General features: G+C 37.2%; 1 protein-coding gene across 1 annotated transcript in view; it reads right to left on the reverse strand.

Moving 5' to 3' along the window:
• The window catches only part of G6P (Glucose-6-Phosphatase), a 90,356-nt gene that overhangs the window by 45,893 nt on the left and 31,780 nt on the right, over positions 1 to 12,683 (reverse strand). The window contains exon 3 of the mRNA XM_067148574.2: positions 10,296 to 10,514. Coding sequence (XP_067004675.2) covers positions 10,296 to 10,514 — 219 coding nt within the window. The remainder of the gene's footprint in view (positions 1 to 10,295; positions 10,515 to 12,683) is intronic.

A 12,683-nucleotide genomic window follows, 5' to 3' on the forward strand; every position in this document is an offset into this window, starting at 1 on the left:
CACAACCAAAATATAACTAAAACATCCCTTCTGTTTGCTACATAAAAGTACGGCATTTAAGAGAAAGTAAACATGCTGAGCACTCACTCAAATTTAATGCCTTGATGTAGAGAATAATTGAGGCGTCTAGTATCAAAACCGGCCAAGTCACTCAAGGCATATTTTTCAATATGGACGAAAAACCTGTAGAGACAAAGCAATGATGGTCAGAAAAGATTTTTTTTCACAGTTATATCCTTAATGGTTTAATATTTAAGTTCCGCTGTTTTGAGAAATCTAACTCATAATAAACCCATCTTTTTTGTTAATTTAAATTTTGACTTGGCTGTTTTTGTTGCAATTTTGTACAATTTCACAAGGTATGAAAGTAAATTTTTCAGTTCACCACTCGGAACAATATCCACGTTACAACACACAATAATGACAAAATACGAGCACACCGGAAATAGGATTGCTTTGGCGCCAATGATGGCAAGAAGCCCGCGAATACGTAAACCAGTGTTGCAAACGAACAAAAAACAAATTATTATGACTTCAAAGAATATACATTACAAGGAACGATTTTGCCTACTGATACGATCACATTGTTGCTTAATGTAACAATACAAGCTTCCAGACAATAATGCTGCATCATAAAGATTGTTGCTCGTTCCTTGACTTGGCCGGTTTTGAATTCACTGGCTGCATGACTTGGCCGATTCTGTTGCACGACCGAGAATTCAGTGCTCTATAACATGAAGACATGGACGATTTTAAAGCATATTCTTGTTTCACCTGATAGTGCTATACTTCTACTTCAAATTTATAACCTTAACTCATTTTCGCAAATTTTGTGACTTGGCTGGTTTTGATACTAGACGCCTCAATTACAAAACATGAACCAAATTAAAATCAGGGATGGAAAAAATAAATTTTAAAATGTTTAAAACATTTTGTTTCAACCGCCTCTTTTGTAATATTATCTGGTAGAAAAAGATAGAGTCTTGCTTTTCACATTAACATACTGATGCTGTGAAACATTATTTAATGTATGCCTATTAGAAAACTTGAGTGAAATTAAAAATACTGTTAATGATCGTGTTATTAACGAAATAAATCGTCAGTCCTCGAATGAGGGTGACCATTCAAATCCGGAATACAATCAGGTTACAATTTCAAGAGAGTTTAAAAACATGAAAAAGTAATTCAAACTGCAATACTAACCTACTCGTCTCAGAACTGGACAGATTAAGCTCACTCACCACTCCATACTTACTAAAGAACTCCCTCCCAATATGTTTACGTTGCTATTCTCCAATTTCTATCTGACTAGACGGAGGCAAGAAGCCAAAATCAACAACCTTCATTCTGCACTTAATGACATCAACAAATCAAAAAACACATTTTAGTTCTTAATAATAACATTCTTAATCAGTTATAACTGAGTATCTCTGCATATTTAGCCACTTGTTATTAATACTGCATATTGTATTTTATAGTTAGGTCACAATAAGACCAAGCAGTGAAGTGATCTTTAACACGTTCAGTGCAGATCATGGGCTGGGTGTGCGACGCTAGTTTCTAAGTACGTGCGGACCACATGCCTAGCGTGTTGTGGGACAGGTGCTGAAAAACATGAATTAAAGGTTCCCCGCATGCTGTGAAAGACTCTCCTAGTCATCCCGCACACCGTGTAAGTCCAATCTACTAGCAGGTTCATCCGTAGCCAGATTTGCTCATGCGTATTCCATTTCCCACGTACTTCCTCTCCCCAGTTTTCATCATACGTCATCATTCCTTTTGGGATCTTTGAGTAGCAAGACAACTTCAATGCAAGGTAAGACACTGAATTTTTCAAGAGAATTTTTTTTTTTTCCTAGTTGTTTTACGTCACACCGACACAGCTATGTCTTATGGCGACGATGGGACAGGAAGGGATTAGGAGTGGGAAGGAAGCGGCCGTGGCCTTAATTAAGGTACAGCCCCAGCATTTGCCTGGTGTGAAAATGGGAAACCACGGAAAACCATTTTCAGGGCTGCCGACAGTGGGATTCGAACCTACTATCTCCCGAATACTGGATACTGGCCGCACTTAAGCGACTGCAGCTATCGAGCTCGGTTTCAAGAGAATTACGAGCGATTCTGCTTTTGAAATAAATTCCACTACTGCAATAAGTTCAGTGAAAGGACTGAATTTGTAATTGTAATTTAACCTTGCATCATATTTATGAATAACTTTCAAGAACTTATAGTCTTCATGTCTGACTGAGTCATGATGCTTATGTTATCATTTTATTTATAGTTTGTTCAGATGGTAGTTCAATGCAATTCCTTCAACATCACAAAGTCCACCCAATAAATGGCGAACTTCAACAGAAGAAAATAAGCCTCGATAGTTGGCAGTTTTGTAATAATAAGGACACTGTGACATAAAATTGTATAATAGAGAAGAGTAAATATGAATATGTTTGTAATCATACTTATGCATTTATTTGTTATCTGCAGAAAATAATGCACAGTAATCTACCCACGCACCTAGCGTGTGATCCGCCCAATGATCGGTATTACCTCTAGATTTCAACCACTGTGTGGGTCATGCACCACACGCGTGAGTGGGATAAGTCCTTGAGTTCGATATAACACATCCTACCAATGTTCACTACTTTTTCTTTTGGAGGCGGCTCTTTCACCTTTCATAAACTGATACTTGTGACACCATGGACTCACTTAAAAGTTATTCATGAAGCAGTGAGCATTGTGCCTGGACCACCAAGTTCAGTGGTAGTAGAGAACTAGATTTATATTTTGAACTTGCAATTTCTTACAATTTTTCCTCACCTTAGTTTTTTCTACTTTCATTTCTTATATCATCAAATGCCAGTTAAACTCTTTTTCCTACCTCTCATTTTACTGCATTAGTTTCAGAACCAGACCACAACATAAGCAATAAGGATATGAACCAGTACAGCTGACACGGGCTGTATACTGATCTAACAATATAGTAGGTGATGTGTTATCTGATCCTGTAATGATTAAGAGGGGGGTCACACAGGATAATATTATTGGGCCTTTATGTTCTCTTATACAGTCAAACCTCGATATCTCGTACCTCCATTATTCAGATTTTCAGTATCTTGATGTAACTTAAATTTCCCGGCCGTTTGTCCTATTCTTCATGTGTATTTATTTCTCTATTACTCGTAATTCGATTAAACGAATTTCTTGATTTCTCGAAGCAAAAATTTCCTCCCTTGAAGCAAAAAAATAACTCTGTAACTTGAATTTTGTGCAACATTAACTGTGCAATATGGCATTTATGGTTTGTGAGAAACAGTTAACAAGTAAAGAAAGGTTTACAGGGGACGGGAACTGATAAACTAAAACTTCTAATGATTGGAAAATCGGCAAAGCCTCGCGGTTTCTCGGGTGTGAATTAATTACCGGTCACGTACAAAAGCAACTTCCGAAGTTGCAGATGACAAACTCCATTTACAAATCTCGGCTGCGTGGTATTGAAGAGAAGTTTCAACATGAAGGAAGGTTAACAGTAACAAATAGAAGAGACTAAGGAATTTTTTCCAATGTGTTAACCGAGGTGTCTTTCTTGTTTCACTACTGCATGTGCTGATTCTTGTCTTTTTTTAAAAGTTGCTATAATAAGGGTTATGATTAAAGTGATGCCGTAAAATAGAGTCTGTCTGTATATTTTTAAATACTGTGCTATACATGCTCAAAAACAGTATTCTCTATATCTCGAAATGTCAATAACTCGAAATAAAATTTAGCTCCCGAGGTGATTTGAGTAGAACCTACAGTACATAGTCTAGACAGAGTGGTCGGAAACAACGTGAACCGGGTATATGAGCGCAGTGTTCTCCCTAGGACCTTTTTAATGGGCGCACCACTCTGCCATTTTTACAGACCACCTGGTTAACATAACCTAGATAGGGAGCTAGTTGCACACTATTAATACATATCTGAGCCAGTGGGTGTTCCAAATTAAAAAGCAAATACTGTAAAACTGTTTATTTAAATGATAAATCTTTATTATTGTCAGCATAGTTACACTAATTACATCAAAGTTAAATGTTTAGCTTGACTATCATGTAGTGTCCTGTGCGAGTGGTGTCTGGATTAGCATGGAATTGCATGAGAGCACTCGATTCCGCCTGATGTCACAAACCCGTCACAGCAACAGTGGTAATCCCCAATGACGCATGATTATAAACGCAGTAGAACATTAGACATTCAAAATTCTCTGCTATGTCTTGTTCGTGATAAAAACACTAAAATAATTCCATTTTGCAGTTAAAGTTTACCTGTCTCATACTGTTAATGCCCTGAGGGGAATAAATTGATTTTTTATGATATTCATTTTTTACAAGGTATTCCCCAATCGGCTGACGAAAATTTCTGGGGAGAACACTGTGAGCATTAGAGGGTTGGTGATGCTTAAAAATAATTTGATATCTCGCACCGTTGTCACTTTATCAGCTGCTGAATTTAGCCAATCACATCACTTTGCAGGCAAATTCATTAGGGCTTTGTGCGACGGTGTTGCTAAATCTGTAAGCGACTTCAAAATCAAATCAAAATATCTTTATTTGCAAATGAGGTGTCTACATCGGTAGCAAATGGTACACTAAAATACATTACTGTCAAGCACTAAATATTAAATTAACAAGAGAAGAAAATTTTCCTATAATACAATATTATACAATTTACGCTAACAATGTTTTCTATTAAACACACAGCTCATCCTTAATAAATTTATATTGTTTACAAAATTCTACTTATAATATCTCCTGTACTACTTACAAATATAGTCAACTGATATACAGTATGTGGAATTACTTCAAATGATACTATACAACAGGTATAAGATTAAACTTTACATTGCATTTATTTACATTTTTTTATTATTATTTTTTTTAACCCATTCTGGAACCTAAGTAGCATAACAACCTGCTGCGTCTTAACCAGAGCCCCTTTTGCCACCACTTTTCAGAGTTCCTGAAGGGCCTTCACAGCTATCGTAGCAGTCCCAGGGCCCTCGAAGTCCCCACTGTATTTCACCCCTACAGGCAGTCCCCTACTTTGGCTGTCCAAACTCCTTAAACCAGGGGATGGAATTAATTTATTCACACACATTTTTTTTTATTTACAATAACCTGCACTGGTCGAATGCCCTCTAACACTTCATTTATTTTCTCTATTGCTGTTTATTCTCTTCTTGAATATCTGTACAGATTTTCGAAAAGGATCAAACACTACCCCTGGTAAAATGTTCCACTCCTTCACACCCTTCCCAATGAATGAAAATTTACCCCAATCGCTTCTGCTAAAATTCCTTCTAATTTTATATTTGTGGTCTATCCTGCCAATATAATTATTTTCTAACTGAAGCCTCTCACGGATATCTCCCCATGCTGCTTCTCTTGTATAGGCTCTATATAATCCTATAAGTCTAGTTTTCTCCCTTCTCTTACTTAAAGTTTCCCCACCCAAGTTCCTTTAACATTTCTGATACACTACTCTTTCTTTTGAAATCCCCTGTTACAAATCTTGCTGCTTTCCTCTGCACACTATCTATTTCTTTTATTAGGTATTCTTGGTGAGGATCCCAAAACACTGTTTGCATACTCCAATAATGGACGAACCATATTTAAGTAACTTTTTTCTTTTAATTCTTTATTGCATCCTTTAAGTAGCCTCATTATGACATGTAACGATCTGTATGCTTTCCCAACAATGTTATCAACATGACCCTTCCAGTGCAAATTACTTTCAAATCTCACACCTAAGTATTTGTACTTGCCATCTTTTGGGATAACTACCTCATCCAAAGTATATTCAAATTCAGTTTTAAATGTTGTAACAGTTGATTTGCCTTCATTAACCTTCATATTATTTTCTTCAATCCATTGTTGGATACTTTCAAGGTCCCTTTGTAATTCTGAACAATCCTCAATGTTGTTTATTTCCCTATAAACAATTATGTCATCTGCATACAATCTTATTTTTGATGTTATATTGTTCCCTAAATCATTTGCGTATATTAAGAAAAGTATCGGACCGATTATACTACCCTGTGCAATTCCCTTCCAAACTTTCTCTTCCTGAGATACATTATTTCCTACTTTGACTTTCCGAACCCTTGAATTTAGAAATGTTTTTATCCAACATGTAACCCTTACATCCAATCCTATTCCCTCCAATTTCTTTAATAATATTCCATGTTCCACTCTATCAAAGGCTTTGGAAAGATCTATGGCTATGCAATCTAACTGACCTCCTGAATCCAACTGATCTGATATGTCCAGCTTGAGAGCTATGCTGAGAAATCAGCATCAAACACAAACACACCGTGGGTTTCAGCCATTGTCACCGTAGCGTACTTGCATTGGCGCAATCCTGTCAGCTCGGAACCCCTACCCTTGCGAAGTTTCATTCTTTCGTCTGGTGCTCTCATGCCAATCTTGAGCCATGTACTGATTCAGCAACACCGCCTTGCAAAGTCCATTTGAATTTGCCTGCGAATTGATCTGACTGGCAAACTCCAGCAGCTGGAAAAATGACAACGGTGCAAGATAGTGAATTATTTCTTTCAAAATATTTATCGGCATGACCAACCCTCTAAGGTTCATATTTCCGGTTCACGTTGTATCCGACCACCCTGTATATAAATTATATGAGTAAGGAATTGAAATCACAGCTAAGGCTATTTGCAGATGATGATATACTGTATAGAGCAGTAAATAAGACATAGGATTGTGACTACAAAAAGACCTCAACAATGTTGTGAGATGGACAGCAGACAATGGTACGATGGTAAACAGGATGAAAAGTCAGGTTGTAAGTTTCACCAAGAGGGAAAATCCTCTCAGTTTTGATTACTATGTTGATGGAATGATAGCCTCATGGGGATCACTGTAAGTACCTAGGTGTTAATACACAGGAATCTTGTTAGCATGTTCTCGGTTACCACATTTTCCCATTTAACACAATGATTGTTTAAGTCCCAGTCCTAGTCCTACTAAACACATGTTAATATATCCCCTTAATATGTTTTCTATTCCCGCTTACGGCGATCAAATTTTCATTGTACTATTTATTAGGGAAGCGAGTTTTCTTCATATTTCATTATATAAATACAAAATTCGGCATCTGAAAAGCAAAACGTGATATTGCTTTCTATCTCTGATAGTTTCTAACAGATTATTTTAGTGTGTTTTGAAGGTGTAGGACTGGTTTGAGCTACGACGCAACACGGAAGTTATAGCTGATACTTCTCTCCCTACCTTCCTTTGTTTCTTTCATAGGTACATTGTTTTCTTGTTTTCCTTCGCGTTGTCTTGGATTTCGCACAACCCTATGTCTAGTCGCTATATTCTTTGTTGAATTACTGTTAGACAGAAGTTGACTTTTTGTTTCTGTTTTAAATTATAAATTTAGGTAAGTCGTGTATGCAGAACCATCAAGTAGGAAACAACAGAACCTGTGGATTAAGTCTATTTTTCTTGTAGAGCTTCACTTAATCCAGTCACTATGATGCTCTTTGAATTATTAGTACATACAGTAGACAGACAATTATGATGATGATGACTGTTGTTTAAAGGGGCCTCTAATGGTACATGATGAAGCGCAATGATATGATTATCAAAATTCTAAAATCCATCCACTGACTAGAATTCAAAAAGACGGCAATGAAAAATTATTATGAACTTAAAAAAACAAATCGGTAGATCCGATCCACAAGGGTATAAACAATGGTATAAACTGAACAGGGGACTGCTTCCAAAACAAAATCATATTTCAATGCCTGTTGTCCTAAGGGGTTCAAAATCCTAAGTCACCGGCCCCTCATACTGGTACTAATCACTGATAAAGTGAACTCGTGGTGTTCCTCCTACAGTGGTATTAATCACCGGTAATGTAGACCCATGGTATATCAGTTCAATATGTTAAGAAATACGTTGTCTTCTAAGCTAGCAAACAAATGATTGTTTCATTCTTGTCCAGGGTCGGAATTTCTTTTGTTAAATCTGGCAACCTTCTGTACTGTGTTGTAATCAGGAGCGTCTCAATGGTATGGTACGAGTTAGCTCACCTGATTGCTCGTACTTGCGTATTTCAGTGGTGTGATAAAAGTTTACTCGGTGTGTTGTTACGACCCATTTTATTGTGTTTTACCACCAACAAAACGTCAGACTGCTCGGCGCGACCCAATCAGAGGTTGTGCTTTCAGATACTCAATCAGATGTCAGACTGCACGGCGCGAACCAATCGGAGGCCGCACCCAAGCAACCAACGCAGTCACCAGTGGGATACAGGAGAGAGTACCTACACAACGCTACAGAAGATGACTACCGCAGCAGTGGTCGAAACGTCTGGAAGGAATGAGAGGAGTGGACCACGGCATAATACCCCAGAAGATTTCTACTATTTTGACAACGGCCGTGAAAGCCTTCATATTTTGAGGACCTGTGTTATTTTTTGTATCTTATGGATATTTGCTTTTATCATTATTCTTATTTTATCTCGCCTTTGATTCGGGCTTGCTCAGCCGATTTACATGCTTATTTTGGGATTTTACTCTCATTTTACTTGTTTCATTTGACTCATGTTTATTTGTTGTTATTATTATTATTATTATTATTATTATTATTATTATTATTATTATTATTATTTGTTTCCGTAACTATGGCAACTACTTTTTAACCTCCTTGTGTTCCATATTTGTTTTCTTTTCTGCCAGCATTGCTACACTGACGTTTTCGATTTCTGGAGATACAATCTCTATGGAGATGGTTGGGAGCCATGTTTCTTTTAAAAAAAGCCTTGACTTTCTCTGGGGAGCCCTGATAATATTTTACTTGTGTGAAAGCTACTACTTTCACCTCTTTATGACATCTGGTCCCTAAGAAAGAAATACTTTGGATCACGTTTTAATTACTACTGTCTGGTACTGATTGAATATAATGATACCGCACTGTTGCGACAGTGTAAAATTTCATGAGATCCAGTATGATGAGTCAAATGACTCGATTGCGATTGACATATCTTCACGAACTATGTACACAAGTATTCGACTCCCTGGGTTTCCCCATTGCTTGTTCTATGACCACATCTTAATCTTTACTTGCTGAGCTTATGTTTATAAAGCTTATTCGTTTTAATTGACCTCTGCTCTATGTTATTGTCTCTCTGTTTTGGGGACATGCCTTTTACACTTTGTTTCTAGCCTAAGATGCCCGGATTCAGCTCCTGGCAGTTTCTAGCCAGTTTCGACCGATCCAGAGTAAATAGGTAGGTAGGTGGTGTAGTGTATATCTCTCCGATAAGACCCCAATTAGAGCATGGTTCCAGTGTATGGGACCCTCACCAGTATGACTTAATATAGGAGAACTGGAAAAGATCCAAATGAAAGAAGCACGATTTGTTCTTGGTGATTTCCAACAAATGAGTAGTGTTACAAAAATTTTGCAAACTATGGGGTGGGAAGAATTGGGAGTAAGGAAACGAGCTGGTGGACTAAGCGATATGCTCTGAGCTATCAATGGAGAAGAGGCATGGAATGACATTTGTAGACGAATAAGCTTGAGTGGAGCTTTTAAAAGTAGCATGAATATGAAGATAAAGTTGGAATTCAAGGGGAAAAATTGGAGCAAATATTCATTTGTGGGACGGAAAATAAGGGATTGGAATAACCTATCAAGGGAAATATTTGATAAATTTCTAAGTTGTTTGAAAACAATGAAGAAAAGCCTAGATAAACAATTAATAAGGAATTTGCTACCTGGGCAATGGCCCTGAATGCAGATCACTGATTGATTGATTGATTGATTGATTTATTGATTGATTAACTGATTCATTGTAAATTGTTAAAATTGTTTAAATTTGGGCAGTCAATGTTGTTCCAGTAATACAATTGGAAAAAAGTAAAACAGCAGGAATAAAAATGTAAAAACCAAAGTATAAAATTGGTTTAAATTGGCCAATCCTGATTTAAATAAATAAATAAATAAATAAATAAATAAATAAATAAATAAATAAATGAAGTAAAACAAACACACTACTGCTTTCTACTCAATTTCTTTTTAGATAAGTGTAGATCTACAACTCTATATTACCATTTTAATATCAACTATTACAACAAATCCATCAAACAAGATGTACCACACCCAATGAAGCAACAAATAAGAATCTCCTGCTCAAAAAATCAAGATTACACCTAACAGGCAAACACCATGTAACACCCGTACATAAAATTTAAAAAATAGAAATGCTGATTAAATTAAAAAGCACACACTAACCTAAGACGAGAGTTGTTAACAACAAATCGCTCAATACACCACTGCACCACGACATAAGCAACGGCAGTGGCTCCCATCACATGCCCTGATGGAGATCCTGGACCTGTCTCACAGGTTAAGTGTGTCTGTCGAAGAGGTGGCGGGACGTTGGTTAACGAAGGTTTCTCCAAAAATGCCATTTCTCGTACCCACCAATATGGACGGTCTTCCATTAATAACCTGCACAAAAGGTTAGCACTACATGAACAGAGTAAATTGCAAGTAAAGAATAAAGACATTTATTATCTATGTGCAAAACACCTTTCATTTTACAAAGGTGCACACAATGTTCTGTATATAAACTGAATACTCTACTCCATGCAAAGGAGTTACTGTATATACATAGCATTCCAGAACACGAAGTGATGACTTAATAAACAAGGCAATTTTGTACAGTGTAACAATGGGTCATATCATAATCTGATAAACTCCTGTGTTGCTAGACATAAAACCTCATCAAACATTTTAATAGGTAATTGCTCACATGTATTCATTAATATATTTTGTATTAAATTTTATAGCTATCCAATTTCTATAAGTTGAAATCTACTTATCTATCAAAGCATTATACACTACAGGTAAACAAAAGTAATTTGGCCAAATAACATAATTTTATAGATTCTGGATCATTTGTAAAATACAGGTATGATAAAAAGAAAGCATGCATTCATGATCCCATGTGCAGAAGACCACCATTTGATACGGTATTTCAGCACTGAGTGATATTCTCTTAACGAGTAAAGATTTAGTAAAACACTAACTCCTCAGGAAGTCAAAGAAGTGATAGAATCCTTGAAAACAAAGAAATCCTCTGGATAGGATGAGGTAACGTCACTTATACTAAACACTATATACTAAGCTATTTTTAAAAAGCAGTTGTTTACTACAAGAGAATATCCAGAAAGAATGAAGTATGCAGTTGTAATTCTTCTTCATAAGTGTGGACCATTCATATTTAAAATTTCCAACTATTATCTACACCATGGCCGGCCCCGTGGTGAAGGGGTAGCGTGCCTGCCTCTTATTCGGAGGCCCCGGGTTCGATTCCTGGCCAGGTCAGGGATTTTTACCTGGATCTGAGGGCTGGTTCAAAGACCACTCAGCCTACATGATTAGAATTGAGGAGCTATCTAACTGTGAGATAGCGGCCCTGGTCTAGAAAGCCAAGAATAACGGCCGAGAGGATTTGTCGTGCTGAGCGCACGACACCTCGTAATCTGCAGGCCTTCAGGCTGAGCAGCGATCGCTTGGTAGGCCAAGGCCCTTCAAGGGCTCTACTGCCATTTTTTTTTTTTTTTGGTTTATCAATGATTTGATAAGTTGAACAGGACGCACAAGGAAGGAGCTAATGCTTCTGCGCACTGCACTAAAATAATGGCCGGTATGTTGTCTGGGTTGGAAGCAGCATGTGGCCGAGTTTTTTGAAAGCTATTAATTAACAGATCAGATGTAAGGCTTTTCAGGCGTTTGCTCTAACAACCAGCGTTTCATCTTAGGTCTGACACTAGACTCATCAGAGTGGGATGTGTCAGACCCTACCCACTGACGCTCGGGTGTATGCAGGTGAACTTATCAGAAGCCCATTATAAGAAGCACAGTCTGATAACTGCATAAGGGAGATAAATCTCCACAATGGAATTATTGCCCGCCTAGCAATTCCGAATGGAGATCCTAAGTTCCCATGGAGGGAATTAGATACTTTTTCACCAAAAGAGCATTAACTCATTCTCCGTGAGTAAAGGTTGGAGAGGGAGAGGGGTACCGGCTGAGGGGGGTTTGGGTACAGATTTGTACTTTTCCGTGACTCATTATAGTTCCCTTTAAATTTCTCACTAAATGCTGTGGCAGTGGCCTTGGGGGAGGTAACTGCTGTCCCATTAGAATAGAATGCCCACCATTTATTCCATAGACCTTCACTTCCACACCACGTCCAAGAATTAATTTCACATTTGGATACTACTTACATATCATATCATATTCTTTATTCTTTCTCCAGATCTACATAATATGTATATAATCCATTTATGTGGAGATAAAATAACAAATCTTACCTAAACCAGCTCACAGAAGGAAAAGGAAAATAACTGTCACCTGATAAACAAACAGACACACGAACAAAACAAAATAATAATAATAATAATAGAAAAAAAATGGCAATAGGCAGAATAAACACTGCCGCCTGACCCGAGATCAACTCTTATTGATAGTCTGTTGGCCGTGGCAGAAATGTAGTCTGGGAGTATAATAATCAGAAACTAAAACAATAACGTATTGCTGCATATAGATATTAAACAATATTGCTATGTAGAATGCGAACTAAACCCATAACACATTGTTGTGGAGAGTGTC

The sequence above is a fragment of the Anabrus simplex genome, chromosome 5 (assembly GCF_040414725.1).
Source record: "Anabrus simplex isolate iqAnaSimp1 chromosome 5, ASM4041472v1, whole genome shotgun sequence".
NCBI lineage: Eukaryota > Metazoa > Arthropoda > Insecta > Orthoptera > Tettigoniidae > Anabrus > Anabrus simplex.